At 51.5% G+C, this 24,162-nt stretch overlaps 1 protein-coding gene across 1 annotated transcript in view; it reads left to right on the plus strand.

Moving 5' to 3' along the window:
* Window positions 1-1,398: 1,398 nt before the first annotated feature.
* Window positions 1,399-24,162, plus strand: part of impact (impact RWD domain protein) — an 89,085-nt gene continuing 66,321 nt past the window's right edge. The window contains exons 1-3 of the mRNA XM_085992235.1: window positions 1,399-1,574; window positions 7,688-7,816; window positions 9,090-9,142. Of these exons, the coding sequence (XP_085848361.1) occupies window positions 1,539-1,574; window positions 7,688-7,816; window positions 9,090-9,142 (218 nt within the window). The 5' untranslated portion in view covers window positions 1,399-1,538. The remainder of the gene's footprint in view (window positions 1,575-7,687; window positions 7,817-9,089; window positions 9,143-24,162) is intronic.

A 24,162-nucleotide genomic window follows, 5' to 3' on the forward strand; every position in this document is an offset into this window, starting at 1 on the left:
CTGGTTCCTTTGCTAATTATCTTAAATCTGTTGTTACTAGATATTTGCCTCAGACTGAAATAGCACTCAATCCCGAATACATAGGAACAGGAGGAGGCCATTCAGCCCTTCGAGCCTGTTCCGCCATTCAATGAGATCAGGGCTGATCTACGACCTAACTCCATATACCCGCCTTTGCCCCCATATCCCCTAATACCTTCGGTTAACAAAAATCTATCAATCTCAGATTTAAAATTAACAATTGATCTACCATCAATTGCCATTTGTGGAAGAGAGTTCCAAACTTCTACCACCCTTTGTGTGTCGAAGTGTTTCCTAACGTCACTCCTGAAAGGTCTGACTCTAATTTTTAGACTCTGCCCCCTAGTCCTAGAATCCCCAACCAGCGGAAATAGTTTCTCTCTATCTACCCTATCTGTTCCCTTTAATATCTTGAAAACTTCAATCAGATCACCCCTCAACCTTCTAAATTCCAGGGAATACAACCCTAATTTGTGTAATCCCTCCTCGCAACTTAACCCTTGAAGTCCAGGTATCATTCTGGTAAACCTACGCTGCCCTCCCTCCAAGGCCAATATAACCTTCTGAAGCTGTGGTGCCCAGAACTGCTCACAGTACTCCAGGTGTGATCTAACCAGGGTTTTGTACAGCTGCAGCATAACTTCTACCCCCTTGTATTCTAGTCCTCTCGATATAAAGGCCAGCATCCATTAGCCTTTCTAATTATTTTTTGTACTGTTCATGACATTTTAATGATCTAAGTCTCTTTGGACCTCCACTGTTTCTAGCTTTTAACCATTTAGAAAGTAACCTGTTCTATCCCTTTTGGGGCCAAAGTGGATGACCTCACATTTGCTTACATTGAAATCCATTTGACACAGTTTTGCCCATTCACTTAATCTATCATAGAAACATAGAAGATAGGAACAGGAGTAGGCCATTCGGCCCCTCGAGCCCTTTGTAATTGTATGCTTTCAACTGCACTGCCTACAATGTAATTATGCGACCATTTGCCAGCAAATTCAAGCTTTTTTTAAAAAACAATCTTTCACTTTTTCTCAACACCAGAAAACAAACTATTTCCTTTTGCTAATACCTCAGCAACATGTAGGGAACTGGTGAAGGTTGGTTTATATTGATGCAATTTATATTGTTAAGATTTATAATGTATACATTTTGAGTTAATTCGGATAAAACCATGCATATTCAATGCGACAAGCCATTAATGGATAACTAGTCAATGTTAGAATTGAGCTAGCTTGGCTGGCGGACCTGTGTCACTCTGTGTGGACTGGCTGCAGCCTCCAGGCGGAAGTTGCCCGGCGCTGGGGTCGTGACCGATGACGCGCAGTGAATACGGTCTATACGCTGACAGCGAAGGGGCGGGGCCGTGGCGGGGCATGCGCAGTGGCTGCGGAAGTGCCGGCCCATCCGTGGCACAAAACCCGGCTCCCGGTGCTGGCTGAAAGACATCAATGTGGCTCCTCCCGGGGCAAGGCTGGGGGCGGAAAGACATCCACAAATACACAGAGCAATGAATGGCGGAGTCTGAGGAAGAAAACCTTCAGAAACAAGTGAGCAACTCACACTGGGGTGGGACACCTGGGAGGGACTGAGTGTATATTTATACACTCAGGGATATACCTGTTTATACACTGTATGAATAGAACTGCGTTTATGTGTTCAACCATAAATGTATTTTGATGCTTTGGCAACATAAGATGTACCTTATCATGCCAATAAAGCGATTTGAATTTGAAAAAAATTTGATAGGAGCAGGAGTAGGCCATTCGGCCCCTCGAGCCTGCTCCGCCATTCAATGCGATCATGGCTGATCATCCAAATTCAGTACCCTGTCCCTGCTTTCTCCCCATATCCCTTGATCCCTTTAGCCTTAAGAAATATATCCAACTCCTTTTTGAATATATTTAATGAATTGGCCTCAACTGCCTTGTGTGGCAGAGAATTCCACAGGTTCACCACTCTCTGGGTGAAGAAATTCCTCCTCATCTCTGTCCTAAATGGCTTACCCCTTATCCTTAGACTGTGACCCCTGGTTCTGGACTCCCCCGCCATCGGGAACATCCTGCATCTAGTCTGTCTAGTCCTGTTAGAATTTTATAAGTTTCAGTGAGATCCCCTCTCATTCTTCTAAACTCCAGCAAATATAAGCCTAATCGACCCAATCTCTCCTCATACGTCATTCCTGCCATCCCAGGTATCAGTCTGGTGAATCTTCGCTGCACTCCCTCCATGGCAAGAACATCCTTCCTCTGATAAGGCAACCAAAACTGCACACAATACTCAAGGTGTGGTCTCACCAAGACCCTGTACAACTGCAGCAAGACATCCTTGCCCCTGTATTCAAATCCTCTCACTATGAACGGCAACATACCATTTGCCTTCTTAACCACCTGCTGCACCTGCATGCTTACCTTCAGCAACTGGTGCAGAAGGACACCCAGGTCTCGTTGCACTTCCTCTTTTCCCAATCTATTGCCGTTCAGATAATAACCTGTCTTCGTGTTTTTGCCACCGAAGTGGATAACATCGCATTTATGCACATTGGGCAGATGCATGGCAAATGCAGTATAATCACCCAACCTGTCCAAATTATACTGGAGTTTCTCTGCATCCTCCTCACAGCACACACGCCCACCCAGCTTTGTGTCGTCTGCAAACTTGGAGATATTACATCTAGTTCCCTCGTCTAGATCATTTATATATATATTGTGAATAGCTGGGGTCCTAGCACCAATCCCTGCGGTACCCCACTAGTCACTGCCTGCCACTCGGAAAAAGACCCGTTTATTCCAACTCATTGCTTCCTGCCAACCAGTTCTCTATCCAAGTCAGTACCTTGCCCCCAATCCCATGTGCTTTAACTTTGCACGCTAATCTCTTATGCGGGACCTTATCGAAAGCCTTCTGAAAGTCCAAATACACCACATCCACTGGTTCTCCCTTAGGGGGGGGGGGTAGAACGGGGAGGGGGACACCGGGGGGGGGGTAGAACGGGGAGGGGGACACCGGGGGGGGGGGTAGAACGGGGAGGGGTGACACCAGGGGGTGGGGTAGAATGGGGAGGGGGACACCGGGGGGGGGGGGTAGAACGGGGAGGGGGACACCGGGGGGGGGGTTGGGGGGGGTAGAACAGGGAGGGGCGGCACGGGGGGGTGGGTAGAACGGGGAGGGGGACACCGGGGGGGTTTGAACGGGGAGGGGGACACCGGGGTGGGGGGGTAGAACAGGGAGGGGGACACCGGGGGGGTTGAACGGGGAGGGGGACACCCGGGGGGGGGGGTTGAACAGGGAGGGGGACACCGGGGGGGGGGGTAGAATGGGGAGGGGGACACCGGGGGGGGGGGGGACACCGGGGGTGGGGGGTTGAACGGGGAGGGGGACACCGGCGGGGGGGGGTGGGTAGAACGGGGAGGGGGACACCGGGGGGGGGGGGGTTGAACGGGGAGGGGAACACGGGGTAGGGGCGTGGAACGGGGAGGGGGACATGGGGGGCTAGAACGGGGAGGGGGACATGGGGGGGGTAGAACGTGGAGGGGGACGGGGGGGTAGAGCGGGGAGGGGGACACGGGGTGGGGGACACGGGGTGGGGGGCGGGGGTCGACATAGAGGCCATGGGATCCTTTACGTCCACCTGGTTTAACGTCTCATCTGAAAGACGGCACCTCCAACAGTGCAGCGTTCCCTCAGTACTGCCCCATCTAGGGTTTTGAAAGAGGTGGCTATAGAGATAGTGGATGCATTGGTTGTCATTTTCCAAAATTCCATAGATTCTGGAATGGTTCCCGCAGATTGGAAGGTAGCAAATGTAACCCCACTATTTAAGAAAGGAGGGAGAGAGAAAAAGGGGAACTACGGACTAGTTAGCCTGGCATCAGTAGTAGGGAAAATGGTAGAATCTATTATTAAAGACGTGGTAACAGGGCACTTAAAAAAATAATAATAGGATTGGGCGGAGTCAAATCAGATTTATGAAAGGGAAATCATGTTTGATGAACCTGTTAGAGTTTTTTGAGGTTGTAACTAGCAGAATCGATAAGGGGGAACCAGTGGATGTGGTGTATTTGGATTTTCAGAAGGCATTTGATAAGGTGCCACACAAGAGGTTATTCAACAAAATTAGGGCTCATGGGATTGGGGGTAATATACTAGCATGGACTGAGGATTGGTTAACGGACAGAAAACAGAGAGTAGGAATAAACAGAACTGCCCCGCCTCCAAGGCCGCCAGAACATCTGAGGCAGCCAAAGCTGGCACCGCCGCCGCTCCTCCCTCCGATACTGGCCGCGTGGCCACGGCTCCCGATGCCGGGGGCCAACGCCATCACGGCCTCCGGCGGGGGGGGGAGGGAGAGCGTCCGGCCAGGAGAAAGTCGCGGAGAAAGAAGAAGCACCTTAGGGCGGGTCCGCTCGTGGAGTGAGACGGTGACGAGCTTCCGGAGCTCACGCCCACGTACCTGGCAGAAATAGCCGCGGAATTCCAGAGGGGTCGGGGGGGGGGGGGTGGACCTCGTGCCCTGGGAACGTGACCACAACCGCTGAGGTGGAACAACCAGGAACTGCGGTCAGCCTCGGGGCCCGAGGAACCCAAAGAAAACCCTGTTTAGCATGGGGGGGGTGGAGGGGGAGGCCTCGGAAGACATGGAGGTCTCCCAGCCTCCGGATCCCTCGGCGGGGGGGGGGGGGGGAAGGAGGAATAAACGGGTCATTTTCGGGTTGGCAGGCTGTAACTAGTGGGGTACCGCAAGGATCAGTGTTGGGCCTCAGCTATTCACAATCTACATCAATGATTTGGATGAGGGGACCAAATGTAATATATCCAAGTTTGCTGATGATACAAAGCTGGGTGGGAGTGTAAGTTGTGAGGAGGATGCAAGGAGGCTTCAAAGGGATAGAGACAGGCTAAGTGAGTGGGCAAGAACATGGCAAATGGAATATAATGTGGAGAAATGTGAAGTTATCCACTTTGGTAGGAAAAATAGAAAAGCAGAGTATTTTTTAAATGGTGAGAGATTGGGAAATGTTGGTGTTCAGAGGGACCTGGGTGTCCTTGTACACGAATCACTGAAAGTTAACATGCAGGTACAGCAAGCAATTAGGAAAGCAAATGGTATGTTGGCCTATATTACAAGAGAATTTGAGTATAAGAGTAAAGACGCCTTACTGCAATTATATAGGGCCCTGGTGAGACCACTCCTGGGCTTGACAGGGTAGATGCAGGGACGATGTTTCCCCTGGCTGGGGAGTCTAGAACCAGGGGTAAGGGGTGACCATTTAGGACTGAGATGAGGAGAATTTTCTTCACTCAGCAGGTGGTGAATCTTTGGAATTCTCTACCCCAGAGGGCTGTGGAGGCTCAGTCGTTGAGTATATTCAAGACAGAGGTCGATAGATTTTTGAATATTAGGGGAATCAAGGAATATAGGGATAGTGCAGGAAAGTGGAGTTGAGGTCGAAGATAAGCCATAATCTTATTGAATGGAGGAGCAGGCTCGAGGGGCCGAATGACCGACTCCTGCTCCTATTTCTTATGTTGTTCTGACAGTGCGGCGCTCCCTCAGTACTGCTCCTCCGACGGTGCGGCGCTCCCTCAGTCCCGCCCCTCCGACGGTGCGGCGCTTCCTCAGTCCCGCCCCTCCGACGGTGCGGCGCTCCCTCAGTCCCGCCCCTCCGACGGTGCGGCGCTCCCTCAGTCCCGCCCCTCCGACGGTGCGGCGCTCCCTCAGTCCCGCCCCTCCGACGGTGCGGCGCTCCCTCAGTCCCGCCCCTCCGACGGTGCGGCGCTCCCTCAGTCCCGCCCCTCCGACGGTGCGGCGCTCCCTCAGTCCCGCCCCTCCGACGGTGCGGCGCTCCCTCAGTCCCGCCCCTCCGACGGTGCGGCGCTCCCTCAGTCCCGCCCCTCCGACGGTGCGGCGCTCCCTCAGTCCCGCCCCTCCGACGGTGCGGCGCTCCCTCAGTCCCGCCCCTCCGGCGGTGCGGCGCTCCCTCAGTCCCGCCCCTCCGGCGGTGCGGCGCTCCCTCAGTCCCGCCCCTCCGGCGGTGCGGCGCTCCCTCAGTCCCGCCCCTCCGGCGGTGCGGCGCTCCCTCAGTCCCGCCCCTCCGACGGTGCGGCGCTCCCTCAGTCCCGCCCCTCCGACGGTGCGGCGCTCCCTCAGTCCCGCCCCTCCGACGGTGCGGCGCTCCCCCAGTCCCGCCCCTCCGACGGTGCGGCGCTCCCCCAGTCCCGCCCCTCCGACGGTGCGGCGCTCCCCCAGTCCCGCCCCACCGACGGTGCGGCGCTCCCCCAGTCCCGCACCTCCGACGGTGCGGCGCTCCCCCAGTCCCGCCCCTCCGACGGTGCGGCGCTCCCCCAGTCCCGCCCCGCCGACGGTGCGGCGCTCCCCCAGTCCCGCCCCGCCGACGGTGCGGCGCTCCCCCAGTCCCGCCCCGCCGACGGTGCGTCGCTCCCCCAGTCCCGCCCCGCCGACGGTGCGGCGCTCCCCCAGTCCTGCACTGGGGTGTCAGCCTAGATTTTTATGCTGATGTCTCTGGAGTGGACCTTGAACCGGCAACCTTTTGACTCCGAGGTGGGTGTGCTGCCCACTGAGCCACGGTGACAGCGTATATATGGCACACGCTAAATAAAACACTGTCAGATCAGTGAGGCAGCACAACACGCCAGCATGGAGACTGGGCGGAGGTTCGAATGTGATGGACTTTGAGCAGGGAGTAGGTGAGATCACGAAACGTAAGTGCCCAGATTTTGCTGAAACAGTAACAGAGTTGAAAGACGTGCGCCATTATTGAAGAGCAACTTGCGGCAAGGAGGCGATTCACCGTGAATTGCGAATTGTCGCAAGTTGCCGGATGACCTCCGCTGTTAGCCTCGTGAAAGCGGCAGCTCACCCTCAGCCTCCCCAAGAGTCTCGTGGAGTTGCTGCATTTGCGCATTAATTACCTGTTAAACTCGCCGCCAGACGTTAGGTCTGGTAATTAACAGCGTAAGTACCCTTTTAATGTGATAGTTGCTAATGACTGCCAGATAATGAAGCAGTCCATGCCCGCATGCAACAAGACCTGGACGACGTTCAGATAAAAAAAAAATCAACCTCTCTGGCCCAGAAAGGGAACAATTAAAAGTGTGGAATCTCATTTCTTCAGGTGGTGAATTGTTGGCTATTTAAAAAATGTCAAATTTTAAATCTATACCTTTTTTTCTTATTTTTCTTTAGTCTCTTTTTTTCCCCCCTCACTCTCTCTCAATCCAATCTTTCTTTCCCTCTTTTTATTTCTCTTTCTGTGCCTGATTTGACTCTTAGTTCACCTGGTTTCCTGCTCTGTTTCTTTCGCTATCCTGAAACCTCATTGGTTAAGGAGCTGGACTGTTGGTCCTGTCGTTCACCGAGGGCCGCGATGCCCCGCACAGCTCGCACTTCCAGCGACTTTGTGGGCAAAAAATTTCAAAACCTGAATGTGCACAAACAAGTCTAAAGAGCTCCCGCTCCAGCAATACATGGGATAGTACTTTCTGGCCTCCACATACCAGGTTTGTGTTGGCAGGAATCCTGGTTGGAAATTTCGGCCTTTGCTGTTCAAAGTGAAACCAGATACAAGTTGCAGTAGAGAAGAAATTTGTGTTGAAATAACATTGCCGTTGTTTCTGATGTAATTCACTTTCCCCTTTTCAGATTGACGAGATCGAAGCACTGTCGTCGATTTACGAAGATGAATGGTGTGTTATTGATGAGGCTTCAAGAATATTTTGTATTAGGATTGTGGATGAATTGGAACACCCAAAATGGACGCTTTGTTTACAGGTACTCACTCAAATTGCTCCCTCCTCTTTCCCCCCCACCCCAAAAAAAATACAGCTCAAAGCTGGATCAGACAACCCATTAGAACCAACAACAGCAACAACTTGTACAGCGTCCCAAGGTGATTCACAGGAGTGATTATCAAACAAAATTTGACACCGAGCCACATAAGGAGATATTAGGGCTGGTGACCAAAAGCTTGGTCAAAGAGGGAGGTTTTAAGGAGCGTCTTAAAGGAGGAGAGAGAGGCGGAGAGGTTTAGGGAGGGAATTCCAGAGCTGAGGGCCCAGGCAGCTGAAGGCACGACTACCAATGGTGGAGCGATTATAATCAGGGATGCTCAAGAGGCCAGAGTTGGAGGAACGCAGAGATCTCGTAAGGTTGGAGGAGATTACAGAGATAGGGAGGAGCAGCGAGGGCCATGGAGGGATTCGAAACGAGGATGAGAATTTTAAAATCGAGGCGCTGCCGGACCGAGAGCCAATGTAGGTCAGCGAGCACAGGGGATGATGGGTGAACGCGACCTGGTGCGAGTTAGGACACGGGAGCAGAGTTTTGGATGAGCTGAAGTTTACGGAGGGTGAAAGTTGGCAATCGGCCCAGAGAGTTACAAACTTTTAGTTACAAACGTTTCTGAATTCAATGGTAGGAGGCTCGAAGCGAGAAAAAAAATTAAGAACTGGATTAAAAAAGCGTGGTGCAGTTGTTGAAAGAATTAAAATACTTTTTTTCTTTATCATTTTATTTCTTTAAAAATCTAGATGAGGAGACGCTCGTCCACAATACCGAAGTTGGATTTTTAGTGCCAGTGCTTGCAATATTCTATACACTTGTAACTCTTTACCCAGTGACTGGTGAGAATGTGGAACTCGCTGCCACAGGGAGTGGTTGAGGTGAATAGCACAGATACATTCAAGGGGAAGCTGGATAAACACATGAGGGAGAAAGGAATAGAAGGATATGCTGATTGGGTGAGATGAAGAGGGGGTGGGAGGAGGCTCGTGTGGAGCATAAACGCCGGCACGGACGGGTATGGTAGCATCACCACCACCTTCTCAAGGGGCGATTAGGGACGGGCAATAAATGCCGGTTTTGCCAGCGACGCCCACATCCCGTGAATGAATAAAAAAAATAAAAATTGGGCCGAACGGCTGTTTCTGTGCTGTAAATCTCGTAATTCTATGTTTAAAAAAAAATGATTACTTTCCTGTGGATTGCTCTGTAATACGGTGTGCCCTGAAACGTGTAATCAACATTGACATTCCTTGCCGTCTAGGTGATGCTTCCTCCTGAATACCCGGCTGCTGCTCCACCTGTCTACCAGTTAAAGTAAGCGTTTTATACCTTTGTGCGCTTATAATTCTGTTTTAACTCGCGAGATCGTTCCCATCCTTGACCACACCGACTGAGGGCGGTGACTTGCGCTGTTGGCGGGGAGTCGGGAGGCGCGTGAGTAGAGGCGCAGCGTATGACGGGTGGCCGATCCGATACCGCCCGTTTCTGCGTCGCCGCCCGAGACGTCTCCAAGCACACACGGCTCTCGCCGGTGAACAGGAAAATGCTGGAGCCACGCAGCATCTCTGACCAGAGAGAAGACAGGTTTGAGTGTAGACCATTCGCCCGAACGTGCGAAGGGAAGATAAGTGAGACTGAACAAAAACAAAAGGCCAGGATGGGAGAGAATAACAGGTGGAAGTGGAATCTGGAGTTACTGGGATTAATAAAGTAAGACCCACATTTCTACAGCACCTTTCACACCCTCAGGACGTCCCAAAGCGCTTTACAGCCAATGAAGTACTGTTTTCAAGGCAATTTGCGCACAGCCAGGTCCCACAGACCGCAAAGTGATAACCAGATCATCTGTTTTTTAGTGATGTTGATTGAGGGAGAACTCCCCTGATCTTCGAAATAGAGGCCATGGGATCTTTTGCGTCCACCTGAGAGAGCAGACGGCCCCTCCGACAGTGCGGCGCTCCCTCAGTACTGCCCCTCCGACAGTGCGGCGCTCCCTCAGTGCTGACCCTCCGACAGCGCAGCGCTCCCTCAGTACTCCCCCTCCGACAGTGCGGCGTTCCCTCAGTACTGCCCCTCTGACAGTGCGGCGCTCCCTCAGTGCTGACCCTCCGACAATGCAGCGCTCCCTCAGTACTCCCCCTCCGACAGTGCGGCGTTCCCTCAGTACTGCCCCTCCGACAGTGCAGCACTTCCTCAGTACTCCCCCTCCGACAGTGCGGCGTTCCCTCAGTACTCCCCCTCCGACAGTGCGGCGTTCCCTCAGTACTGCCCCTCCGACAGTGCAGCACTTCCTCAGTACTCCCCCTCCGACAGTGCGGCGTTCCCTCAGTACTCCCCCTCTGACAGTGCGGCGTTCCCTCAGTACTGCCCGTCCGACAGTGCAGCACTTCCTCAGTACTGCCCCTCTGACAGTGCAGCTCTCCCTCAGTGCTGCCCCTCCGACAGTGCAGAGCTCCCTCAGTACTGCCCCTCCGACAGTGCGGCGCTCCCTCAGTACTGCCCCTCCGACAGTGCGGCACTCCCTCAGTGCTGCCCCTCCGACAGTGTGGCGCTTCCTCAGTACTGCCCCTCCAACAGTGCGGCGCTCCCTCAGTACTGGCCCTCCGACAGTGTGGCACTCCCTCAGCACTGGCACTGGGAGTGTCAGCCTAGCTGAAATTTGTTTGGATGTTAGACTCAGTAATTTTCTCAGTGAGATACATAGAAACATAGAAGATAGGAGCAGGAGTAGGCCATTCGGCCCCTTGAGCCTGCTCCGCCATTCAATGAGATCATAGCTAATCATTCAAATTCAGTACCCTGTCCCTGCTTTCTTCCCATATCCCTTGATCCCTTTTGCATTAAGAAATATATCCAACTCCTTCTTGAATATATTTAATGAATTGGCCTCTACTGCCTTCTGTGGTAGAGAATGCCACAGGTTCACCACTCTCTGGGTGAAGAAATTCCTCCTCATTTCTGTCCTAAATGACTTACCCCTTATCCTTAGACTGTGACCCCTGGTTCGGGACTCCCCGACCATCGGGAACATCCTTCCTGCATCTAGTCTGTCCAGTCTTGTCAGAATTTTATAATTCTCATTCTTCTAAACTCCAGCGAGTACAAGGCCAATTGACACAATCTCTCTTCATACGTCATTCCTGCCATCCCAGGTATCAGTCTGGTGAATCTTCGCTGCACTCCCTCCATGGCAAGAACATCCTTCCTCAGATAAGGCGACCAAATCTGCACACAATACTCAAGGTGTGGTCTCACCAAGGCCCTGTACAACTGCAGCAAGACATCCTTGCTCCTGTACTCGAATCCTCTTGCTACGAAGGCCAACATACCATTTGCCTTCTTAACCACCTGCTGCACCTGCATACTTACCTTCAGCGACTGGTGCACAAGGACACCCAGGTCTCGTTGCACTTCCCCTTCTCCCAATCTATTGCCGTTCAGATAATAATCTGCCTTCCTGTTTTTGACACCAAAATAATGAAGAGGGTTCAAAAACAACAGAAAAAGAGCCAAGTAAAGCAACAAAAAAAAAAAGGCCTTATAAAGAGGGAGACAAAAAATATAAACAATTCCAAAATGGAAGAGGATGAAGTAGAAGATGAATCATAGAATGGTTGCAGCACAGAAGGAGGCCATTCGGCCCATCGAGCCCGTGCCGGCTTTCTGTAAGAGCACTTCAGCTAGTTCCACTCCCCCGCACTTTCCCCACAGCCCTGCAAATTTTTTTTCTTCAGGAACTTCTCCAATTCTCTTTTGAAAGCCACGATTGAGTCTGCCCGCACTGCCCTTTCAGGCAGTGCATTCCAGATCCTAACCACTTGCTGCTTAAAAAAGGTTTTGTAGTGTATGTACCTTTAAGAGGAACTATGTTTTTGAAGCCCCTGTATACTGTAGTACCAGTAGTGACCACTCGGGTATATAAGCCTGTGTAGCGTCTTGTGTTGTTAGTTCACCTCCAGACTTTGTTCAGTAAACACTTGTTAAATCAACTCTTGCATTCCGTGTCTCCATTAACACACGGATCTAACAGTGGCGACGAGTTAGAAACGAACTTACCTGCAATTCGGCAGCACCTCAAGGGGATCGATTCCTCAGACGAAGGTCGAAGCCAGAAGCAAGAAAAAAAAATAACTCGAAAACGAGGGCCAGGCTTGGTCTCCAGTCTGTGGTTTCCCCAGCTAAACGGGCTGGTGGCAGGTAGTGCACTGATCCTTCCTGGGCTGCGGCGGGCTAGAGCTCGATCGGGTGGCTCTGCAACGGGGCCGGGCAGCGAGTCGGGAAGCAGAAGCAAAGAGAGAGAGAGGGTGGAGCACTCAGGGCGCGTCCGGTGCTGCGAAGCAGGTCGGCGTTCGGACCGAGCAGAGGGAGGGGAAAGTCCCAGAGGGTCTGCTCCATGACGGGAACGGTTCTTCAATTACGGAGAGAATATTGAAGCGATATATAAAAAAAAAATAGAAATACCGCGAAAAGCTGCAGGTCGCAACGGGAACCGCAGAGAACAGCGTTGGCAGCAGCGGCGGGAAAGCGCGGGAGGCGCCATCTTAACTCGGCGGGGAAGAAAGAAAAGCGCGGGAAGCGCCATTTTAGATTTTCAAGATGCCGAAGACTGGCAATATTACTGCTTTCGATAGTGATATAGAAGATTGGACCACATATGTGGAAAGAGTGGCGGTATATTGCAAGGCGAATGAGGTAGCGGATGATAAAAAGGCAGCGGTACTTCTAAATCTGATGGGCGCAAGGACATACGGGCTGTTACGAAACTTGATTACTCCAGCCAAACCGATGGACAAGAATTTTAATGAGATTGTTGATACCTTACAGGAGCACTTAAACCCAACACCGCTGCTGATAGCGGAACGATTCAAATTCTTCAGGAGGAATCAGCACAAGAATGAAAGTAACGCTGATTACCTCACGGAATTACGAAAGCTGTCAAAGCACTGCCAATTCGGGGCAGGACTGGCAGATTCTCTACGAGACAAATTCGTCTGCGGTCTCCTAAGCGAAGGAACACAGAAAAGACTACTTTCTGAAAAAGATTTGACACTGGACAAGGCTTTCAGTGTGGCTGTATCATACGAAGCAGCAGCAAGAGGAGCTGCAGAGATACAGCAAAAGCCACAGGACTTCGGCACCCATGAAATGACACGGGGTTTCGAGAGATGTTATCGCTGCGGCAGACCCACCCATGACCAGAAGGACTGCTGGTTCAAGGACAAAGCATGCAGGCAATGCGGAAAGATGGGACACATTGCACGTGTATGCAGATCTGGAAAGAAATCCGCTGACAGTAAAAAGGTCAATAAGGAAAAGTACAGAAAGGTACAAATGATGACGGACAGTAGCTCCGAAGACCAGAAGAGCGATAGTGACTCCGGAAACAAGAGAGTAAGCTGTCTCAAATTACATAATGTAATTGCCAAAGAAGATTACCAGACCATTTGGGTTACCCTCACGATAGCGGGGTCCCCAGTCAAAATGGAGCTAGATACAGGATCAGCTCTGATCGTCATGAGTCGACGGGATTACGAGCGCTATTTCCGCATATACCTTTGAAAGACACATCCATTGTCTTGAAGACATATACGGGGCAGAAAGTATACCCCAGAGGGAAAATAAGGGTGCCTGTTGTATACAACGGCAAGGAAATACAGAAGTTGTATTTATACATTCTGCAAGATGGTGGTCCACCGTTGTTGGGACGTGAATGGATCAGAAAGATACGTTTAGACTGGCACTCCATTCAGGCACTGACGGTGACCAGTAAGAAAAAAAATGATGATGACGTCATACCTGGACGATTAAAAGAAATCTTGGCTAACGCCAAAGAAGTGTTTCAACAGGAACTAGGAACCCTGAAAGGCGCCACCGCCTCAATAAAAGTGGAAGATGCGGCAATTCCCAAGTTTTTTAAGGCAAGGCCGGTGCCATACGCAATTCGTCCAGCCGTCGAGGCAGAGCTGGAGAATTTGGAAAAAGCAGGCGTGTTATCCAAGGTAGATTGGAACGAGTGGGCAACACCCATCGTCCCGGTCATGAAGAAAACGTTGAATAATGATAAATATGAAGAACAGAGAAAAGTTCGCATCTGTGGGGACTTCAAGGTGACTGTAAACCCGGTTCTTCACACGGTACAGTATCCTCTTCCGAGGATAGAAGATATTTTCACCTCACTATCCGGAGGGAAACGTTTCACCAAAATTGATTTAGCACAGGCATATCTACAGATGGAGGTTGAGGAGGCCTCTAAAAAGTATCTCACGATAAACGCACACAAAGGCCTGTACCAGTACAATCGACTGGTTTTCGGAGTGGCATCAGCTCCGGCTATCTGGCAAAGAGCTATGGAGCAAATCCTGCAAGGGATTCCGGGGACTCAATGCTACCTAGACGACATCCTTGTAACAGGAGAAAACAACAACGAGCACCGTGCCAACTTGGAGCAGGTGCTCACGAGGCTGAGAGAACGGGACCTACGAGCAAATCGCCCCAAGTGCGAATTTTTCCAGAAACAAATATCATATTGTGGCCATGTCATTAACGAAGAAGGGTTGCATAAGTCACCTGAAAAAATTGAAGCGGTCGTAAAGGCCCCAGCGCCTGAAAATGTCTCACAATTAAGGTCTTTCCTGGGATTAGTAAATTACTATCATAAATTTTTACCAAACTTGTCGACGGTTCTGCACCCGCTTAACGCACTGCTACAAACGGGAGTAGTTTGGAAATGGAGCGAAGACTGTAAACGTGCCTTCCATAAATGCAAAGGCTTGATCACGTCCAGGGAAGTGTTGGCTCATTACAACCCATCATTGCCAATCAGACTGGCGTGCGATGCATCCCCTTACGGCGTGGGAGCGGTATTATCGCATAGATTCCCTGATGGCTCGGAGCGGCCGATAGCTTTTACGGTCACGCTCATTGAACTCAGCTAAGCGTAACTATGCCCAGATCGACAGGGAGGCACTCAGCCTGGTGTGGGGGGGTGAAGAAATTCAACCATTACCTACACGGACAAAAATTTACCTTGTTGACTGACCATCAACCCCTCGTCTCCATATTCAACCCTAAAAAGGGCGTTCCCATTATGACAGCGCAAAGGCTACAGAGGTGGTCCCTTTTCCTAGGGGCACACCAATATGACATAGAATACAAAGGAACAAAACAGTATGGGAATGCTGACGGGTTATCGCGCCTACCGTTGCCAATGGTGGAAGAGGCACCTACAGTGGACCCAGTGGAGATATTCCACTCGACCATAGTGGAATGTCTACCGGTGACAAATTCTACCATTGAAAAGGAAACGCGAAATGACCCGACTCTCTCACGAGTCTACGATTTAACGGTGAAGGGATGGCCAGCACATGGCGAACCACTGTTGCCAGCATTCTCGCAAAGAAGAGAACAGCTGTCAGTGTGCCGAGGAACCTTGCTGTGTGGATCCAGAGTGGTGATTCCACCCAAACTCAAGGATAGAGTGCTAAAGGAGCTTCACGAGGGGCATCTGGGTGGAGTGAAAATGAAGAACTTAGCCAGAGCATTTGTGTGGTGGCCAGGTATCGATGGAGACATCGAAGAAATGACCAAGAGCTGTCTAGGATGCCAGAAGGTCCAAAACGCCCCACCACAAGCCCCTCTACATCCATGGGAGTGGCCCTCATCTCCATGGCAAAGGGTACATATCGACTTTGCTGGTCCATTTATGGACTCAATGTTCTTAATCGCGGTGGATGCACACTCCAAGTGGCCGGAGGTAATAAAGATGTCCTCCACCACCACGGAAAAAACCATCACAGTATTAAGGACCATATTCGCCAGGAATGGGCTGCCTGAACAGATCTGTTCTGATAATGGACCGCAATTTGTATCCGAAGAATTCAGGAAGTTCTTAAAAAAAACAATGGGGTTAAGCACTACACGTCCGCCCCATACCATCCCGCCACCAATGGATTGGCTGAAAGGTTTGTCCAGACCTTCAAGAAGGCCATAAAGGCCATGGGTAATGAAGACATAAATCTACAACATAAGGTAGATAACTTCTTGGTTGCGTACAGGAATGCAACACATGTGGTTACAAACCAAACCCCCGCCATGATGTTTTTCAATAGAAGCCTAAGATGCCAGCTGGATTTGGTCAAGCCAAACGTCAGAAGGGACGTAGAGAACCGGCAATTTCAAAGCATGAATGAAAGGCCAACTAGAACCTTCCAGATAGGTCGACCAGTTTTGGCCCGGGACTACCGTACCGAGAAATGGCAGCCTGGAACTATTTGCACACGACTAGGACCGCTGATGTATACCGTGGACATTGGAGAAAGCATAATAAGGCGCCATGCTGACCAGATCATAGAGTCATCCGAAAAAGGACAACCTACACCACAACTCTATACGCCTAGTGATGAAGCAGAGATACCCATAGTATCTACCTCCGATCCGGTGATACTGGAACCAGATGAACCCGACACTGGCATTGAAGCCGAATCGACCTTGCCAAAAGAACCTACTACACCACCGAGGCGTTATCCGAACCGAGTCAGGAAGCCTCCAGAGAGACTGAATTTGTAATTGATGAACTTCAGCAAATGTGTATATTATTGTTCTTGTAAAAATGTTATTTAATGATTACTTAAAATGTTATGTACGATTTATCTAAAAGGGGAGGAATTGTAGTGTATGTACCTTTAAGAGGAACTATGTTTTTGAAGCCCCTGTATACTGTAGTACCAGTAGTGACCACTCGGGTATAAGCCTGTATAGCGTCTTGTGTTGTTAGTTCACCTCCAGACTTTGTTCAGTAAACACTTGTTAAATCAACTCCTGCATTCCGTGTCTCCATTAACACACGGATCTAACAGGTTTTCCTCCATGGATGGAAGAAATAGCCAAGGAAATCGTGGAGAGTTGAAGTCTGAAGTTGCCAAAGTTGATGTTCAGACCAGAGGGGTACAGAGTGCCCAGGAGAAAGACGACACGTGGACCTGGGATCCTGGGCGCAACGTGACCAAAACCCCTGAACGGACAAAGTCGGCGGAAACTCGCCACGACGACCTGGGGGTGTGGCCAGTTTTGTGGGCGGTGACTACTTCCGGGTGATATACCTATCAATTCATCCAATGAAAAGCGACGAGTTAAGAAAGTAACTATAGGTTTTTATTGGCTAAATAACAGAGCCCACCCTCGTGGGTGATCGGATCCAACAAGGAGGAATACCAGCCAGTCGACCACCTTTATACCTGGGCAGGTAGGTGGAGCCATGGGCGGAGTCAGCAGTGGTCAGCCCAGGTATAACAGCGTGACAAGAGGCGACCTCGTATAGTGATACAACAGTGTGAACAGTGATAACCATAGAGTAACGATATAACAGTGATAACTATAGTGTAACGATAGTGAACGACAAAAGTGGTTTACCACATTCACCCCTTGTTTAGATTTGAGTCCGGCGGGGTGATGTGTACTACCAGTTCTGGTATGTCAGTCTGTCCGGAGGCCTCGTAAGCCTTTCCGATCGTCGCAGCGGCGGTGTTGCATTCTCCGGTGGTGATGCTGGTGTCTGCGTGGTCGGCGAGGGCTCGTGGGGTTCCGGCATGCCGTCTACCTGAGCTGGAATCGGGGGGGGGGGGGGTGAAGGTGGTGTCTCCGGAATGCCCGAGGGTGCGAGGTCTCGCAAGGAGACTGTGTCCTCCCGCCCGTCTGGGTATGCCACATAGGCGTACTGAGGGTTGGCGTGCAGGAGGTTCACCCTCTCGACCAGGGGGTCCGTTTTATGGGCCCTCACGTGCTTTCGCAGCAGGACGGGCCCCGGAGAGGTCAGCCAGGTTGGTAGTGTGGTTCCCGTAGTCGACTTCCTGGGGAAAACAAACATTCGTTCATCGGGGGTGGCGTTAATGGCAGTGCAAAGTAGTGACTGGATGGAATGCAGCGCTGCGGGGAGGACTTCCTGCCAGCGGGAGGTTGGGAGGCCCTTAGACTTTAAGGCTAAGAGGACGGCCTTCCATACCGTTGCGTTCTCTCTTTCCACCTGGCCGTTCCCTCGGGGGTTGTAGCTGGTGGTCCTGCTTGCGGCAATACCTCTCGCTAGTAGGAACTGACGGAGTTCCTCGCTCATGAAGGAGGAGCCCCGGTCACTATGTATATAGTTTGGGAACCCGAACAAGGCGAAGAGGTCGTTCAGGCATGTAATGACCGTGGTACTGGTCATGTCTGGGCAGGGGAAGGCAAAAGGGAAACGGGAGTACTCATCAACAATGTTGAGGAAGTACACATTACGGTCAGAGGACGGGAGGGGCCCCTTAAAGTCGATGCTCAGGCGCTCGAAGGGGCGGGTGGCCTTGATCAGGCTTGCTCTGTCCGGCCTAAAGAAGTGCGGTTTGCACTCGGCACAGGTCTGGCAGTTCCTGGTCATGGTCCTGACCTCCTCGATGGAGTAGGGCAGGTTGCGGGCCTTAATGAAGTGGTAAAGTCTGGTGACCCCGGGGTGGCAGAGGTCGTTGTGGAGGGTCTGAAGTCTATCACTTTGCGCGCTGGCGCATGTAATTCGTGACAGAGCATCAGGGGGTTCGTTCAGCTTACCTGGCCGGTACAAGATATCATAATCATAGGTGGAGAGCTCGATTCTCCACCTCAAGATCTTGTCATTCTTGATTTTGCCCCTCAGCTTGTTATTAAACATAAAAGGGACCGAACGCTGGTCGGTGAGGAGGGTAAATCGTTTGCCTGCCAGGTAATGCCTCCAGCATCGTACCGCCTCCACAATCGCCTGGGCCTCCTTCTCGACCGACGAGTGTCGGATCTCAGGGCCCTGGAGGGTCCTTGAGAAGAAGGCCACAGGTCTCCCCTCCTGGTTAAGGGTAGCGGCTAGGGCGAAGTCGGATGCATCGCTCTCCACTTGGAAGGGGATGGACTCATCCACTGCGTGCATTGTGGCCTTGGCAATGTCTCCCTTAATGAGGGAGAAGGCTGCGCACGCTTCCTCCGTAAGGGGGAAGGATGTGGACTTCATGAGGGGTCTGGCTTTGTCTGCATAATTGGGCACCCATTGGGCATAGTAGGCGAAGAGCCCCAGGGTTCTCTTCAGAGCCTTTGGACAGTGGGGGAGGGGTAGCTCCATGAGGGGACGCATTCTTTCAGGGTCGGGGCCGATGACTCCGTTCTCTACTACACAGCCGAGGATGGCAAGGCGCGAGGTGTTAAACACACATTTCTCCTTATTGTAGGTGAGGTTCAGCCGTTGGGCCGTACGGAGAAATCTCTCCAGATTAACGTCACGGTCCTGCCGGTCGCGGCCGCAGATGGTGACGTTATCTAGGTAGGGGAACGTGGCGTGCAGCCCGTTCTGGTCAACCATCCGGTCCATCTCCCTTTGGAAGACCGAAACCCCGTTGGTGATGCCGAAGGGAATCCTAAGGAAGTGGTAGAGGCGGCCATTCGCCTCGAAGGCGGTATACTGGCGGTCCTCAGGGCGGATAGGGAGTTGGTGGTAGGCCGACTTAAGGTCGATGGTAGAGAATACTCGGTATTGTGCGATCTGATTGACCATATCAGATATGCGGGGAAGTGGGTATGCGTCCAGCTGGGTGTACCTGTTTATGGTCTGGCTGTAGTCGATGACCAGGCGGTTTTTATTGCCGGTCTTAATGACCACGACCTGGGCACGCCAGGTGCTGGTGCTCCCTTCGATGATGCCCTCCTTCAGGAGACGCTGCACCTCAGAGCTAATGAAGGCTCTGTTCCCGGCGCTGTACCGCCTGCTCTTGGTAGCGACGGGTTTGCAGTCGGGGGTGAGGTTAGCGAACAGGGAAGGTGGCGGGACCTTGAGGGTGGATAGGCCGCAGGTGTTACGCGGTGGGCGGTTTAAAATCTGCTGGTTGTCGACTGTGAGTGGGGGGAGGGGTCTGCCGTATGCTAGCGTGACGCTTTGGAGGTGGGATTGGAAGTCTAGCCCTAGTAGGACGGCAGCGCATAGCTGGGGCAGGACGAGGAGTTTAAAATTTTTATACTCCGTACCCTTAACCGACAGGGTCACAACACAGTAGCCGCTGATGCCTGTGGCGTGTGACCTCGATGCCATCGAGATCCGGTTGCGCGTTGGCTGGACAGGGAGGGAGTAGTGGCTCACCGTGTCTGGGTGGATGAAACTCTCCGTGCTTCCGCTGTCGAACAGGCAGGTCGTGGCGTGGCCGTTTACTTTGATGTCCATCATGGACTTGGACAGGTGATGCGGGCGGGCTTGGTCCAGTGTGACGGAGGCTAGTGTATAGCTGAGCGAGTTGCTGTAGTCTGCGGGTGAGGCGGTAGTCGGGTCTAGAGGCACGGTGGCGGTCGAGCATGGTGGGTAAAATGGCGTCTCCCACGAGGTTGGACAAAATGGCGGAGAAGATGGCTGCCCCCGTAACTCACATGAGGCACTGCTGGTGTCGGTTGCCTGGATCAAAGATGGCCGCCCCCATGACTCACGTGGGGATGCTGGCCTCTGTTGCCTTGATGGAAGATGGCCGCCCCCACAGCTCGCATGAGGCACTGCTGGCCTCTGTCGATCCCCCTCTGCAGGCCTTTGCGAAGTGGCCTTTCTTCAAGCAGGTCGAGCAGGTCGCGTTTTTGGCAGGGCAGCGCGACCTCTGGTGTTTCGCCTGGCCGCAGAAGAAGCAGCCGGCGGCCCGATCGCGGGGGTCCGATGTCGGAGCCGGTACCGGGGGTGGTGGTCTCGATCGGGTCCGGGACGCCGACGCTGAGGTAGGTCCCAGGGGGGTTGCTGCGAGGGGTATTGCGGTCGGGGTCGGTCCCATGTCCCAGGGTCGCGAGTTACAGTACCTTGAGCATGCCTCGAGGTCCCGATGGGCCACTTCTAGAGAGCGAGCGAGGGCTGCAGCTTTGTCCAGGTCGAGGTCCTTTGCTTCCAGTAGTCTTTGCCGTGAGTAGTCGGACCGCAGGCCTTTCACGAAGGCATCGCGGACATTGTCTTCAGTATTTTCTGCCGCCGTTACTGCTTTAAAGTTACAGTCTCTGCCGAGTGCTTGTAGCACCCGTAAAAATTCATCCACCGGCTCTCCTGGCTGTTGTGGGCGGGATCTTAGGAGGTGTCTGGCATACATGGAATTTACCGGGCTCTGGTACTGTCTTTTCAGCCGGTTGATGGCGTCCTTGTATGTTTTAAAGTCCCGGATGAGTGCGAATACTTTAGGGCTCACTTGAGCGGTCAGAACTCTTAGCTTGGATCTCTGAGGCACGCCGGATTCTCCCAGGTAGGACTCGAAACAGCTCAGCCAGTGTTCGAAGTCGAGGGCTGAGTTTGCAGCCAGTGGGTTTAGATCCAGGTACGGTGGTCTGAGGGCTCGCAGCCAAGCTGGCTGCTGTGGCTGTTGTAGCTCGGCGCCTGGCTGGTCGTTTTGCTGCTCGCTTTGCTGCTCAGGGAACGAGATTTTAAAAATTTAGCCAATAAAATTGATATACCTATCAATTCATCCAATGAAAAGCGACGAGTTAAGAAAGTAACTATAGGTTTTTATTGGCTAAATAACAGAGCCCACCCTCGTGGGTGATCGGATCCAACAAGGAGGAATACCAGCCAGTCGACCACCTTTATACCTGGGCAGGTAGGTGGAGCCATGGGCGGAGTCAGCAGTGGTCAGCCCAGGTATAACAGCGTGACGAGGCGACCTCGTATAGTGATACAACAGTGTGAACAGTGATAACCATAGAGTAACGATATAACAGTGATAACTATAGTGTAACGATAGTGAACGACAAAAGTGGTTTACCACACCGGGCAAATGGACTCCTGAACCACCGTAAAAGATCGCGGATACTCGGGTTTAAAGCGGTTATGGGCGCAACTCGTTTGCATTTAAAATTTCCGCAATCTTTAACCGCTATTTCATGTGATTCCGCAGGGAATAGAACATAAGAATTAGGAGCAGGAGTCGGCCATACGGCCCCTCGAGCCTGCTCCGTCATTCAGTAAGATCATGGCTGATCATCAACCTCAACTCCACTTTCCCGCCCGATCTCCATATCCCTTGATTCCCCTAGAGTCCAAAAATCTATCGATCTCAGCCTTGAATATACTCAACGACTCAGCATCCACAGCCCTCTGGGGCAGAGAATTCCAAAGATTCACCACCCTCTGAGTGAAGAAATTCCTCCTCATCTCAGTCTTAAATGGCCGACCCCTTATCCTGAGACTATGCCCCCTAGTTCCAGACACTCCAGTCAGGGGAAACAACCTCTCGGCATCTACCCTGTCAATCCCCCTCAGAATCTTGTATGTTTCAATGAGATCACCTCTCATTCTTCTAAACTCCAGAGAGTATCGGCCCAATCTACTCAATCTCTCCTCATAGGACAGCCCTCTCATCCCAGGAATCAATCTAGTGAACCTTCGTTGCACTGCCTCCAAGGCAAGTATATCCTTCCTCAGATAAGGAAACTAAAACTGTGCACAGTACTCCAGGTGTGGTCTCACCAAGGCCCTGTACAATTGCGGATACCTGGCTGGCTATCATACGGGAAACTCCCGGCCTCGATGTCCGTCCGTCAATAGTTGCCTCCATTAAGGCTACCAACTCATAGAAACATAGAAACATAGAAGATAGGAGCAGGAGTAGGCCATTCGGCCCTCCGAGCCTGCTCCGCCATTCAATGAGATCATGGCTGATCATCCAAATTCAGTACCCTGTCCCTGCCTTCTCCCCATATCCCTTGATCCCTTTAGCCTCAAGAAACATATCCAACTCTTTCTTGAATATATTTAATGAGCTGGCCTCCACCGCCCTCTGTGGCAGAGAATTCCACAGGTTCACCACTCTCTGGGTGAAGAAATTCCTCCTCATTTCTGTCCTAAATAGCCTACCCCTTATCCTTTGACTATGACCCCTGGTTCTGGACTCCCCGGCCATCAGAAACATCCTTTCTGCATCTAGTCTGTCCAGACCTGACAGAATTTTATAGGTTTCGATGAGATCCCCTCTCAATCTTCTAAACTCCAGTGAGTATAAGCCCAATCGACAAAATCTCTCCTCGTACGTCATTCCTGCCATCCCAGGTATCAGCCTGGTGAATCTTCGCTGCACTCCCTCCATGGCAAGAATGTCCTTCCTCAGGTAAGGTGACCAAAACTGCACACAATACTCAAGGTGTGGTCTCACCAAGGCCCTGTACAACTGCCGCAAGACATCCTTGTTCTTGTACTCGAACCCTCTTGCTACGAAGGCCAACATACCATTTGCCTTATTAACCGCCTGCTGCACCTGCATGCTTACCTTCAGCAACTGGTGCACAATAACACCCAGGTCTCTTTGCACTTCCCCTTCTCTCAATCTATTGCCATTCAAATAATAATCTGCCTTCCTGTTTTTGCCACCAAAGTGGATAACCTCACATTTATCCACATTATAGTGCATTTGCCATGTTCCTGCCCAATCACCCAAGCTGTCCAAATCGTACTGGAGTTTCACGACATCCTCCTCACAGCTTACCCTCCCACCCAGCTTTGTGTCGTCTGCAAATTTGGAGATATTACATCCAATTCCCTCGTCCAGATCATTAATATATATTGTGAACAGCTGGGGTCCTAGGACCGATCCTTGTGGTACCCCACTAGTCACTGCCTGCCACTCGGAAAACGACCCGTTTATTCCAACTCTTTGCTTTCTGTCCGCCAACCAGTTCTCTATCCAAGTAAATACCTTGCCCCCAATCCCATGTGCCTTAATTTTGCACGCTAATCTCTTATGCGGGACCTTATCGAAAGCCTTCTGAAAGTCCAAATACACCACATCCACTGGTTCTCCCTTATCTATTTTACCAGTTACATCCTCAAAAAATTCCAGTAGATTAGTCAAGCATGATTTACCTTTTGTAAATCCATGTTGACTTTGTCCGATCCTGTCACTGCTTTCCAAGTGCTCTACTATTACATCTTTTATAATAGACTCTAGCATTTTCCCCACTACCGATGTCAGGCTTACCGGTCTATAATTCCCCGCTTTTTCTCTACCACCTTTTTTGAATAGTGGGGTAACATTAGCTACCCTCCAATCCATGGGTACTGTTCCAGAGTCTATCGAGTTCTGGAAGCTGACCAGCAATGCATCTACTATCTCTAGGGCCACTTCCTTAAATACCCTGGGATGTAGACCATCAGGCCCTGGGGATTTATTGGCCTTCAGTCCCATCAATTTTCTTAACACCATTTCCCTACAGATACTGATTTCTTTCAGTTCCACCCTTTTATGAGACCCTATGTTCCGCGGTATTTCTGGGAGGTTATTTGTGTCCTCCTTTGTGAAGACAGAACCAAAGTATGTATTTAGTTGGTCTGCCATTTCCTTGTTTTCCAT

The sequence above is a fragment of the Somniosus microcephalus genome, chromosome 7 (genome assembly GCF_052327205.1).
Source record: "Somniosus microcephalus isolate GS21.2 chromosome 7, FLI_Smic_1.0, whole genome shotgun sequence".
NCBI classification, from domain to species: Eukaryota; Metazoa; Chordata; class Chondrichthyes; order Squaliformes; family Somniosidae; genus Somniosus; species Somniosus microcephalus.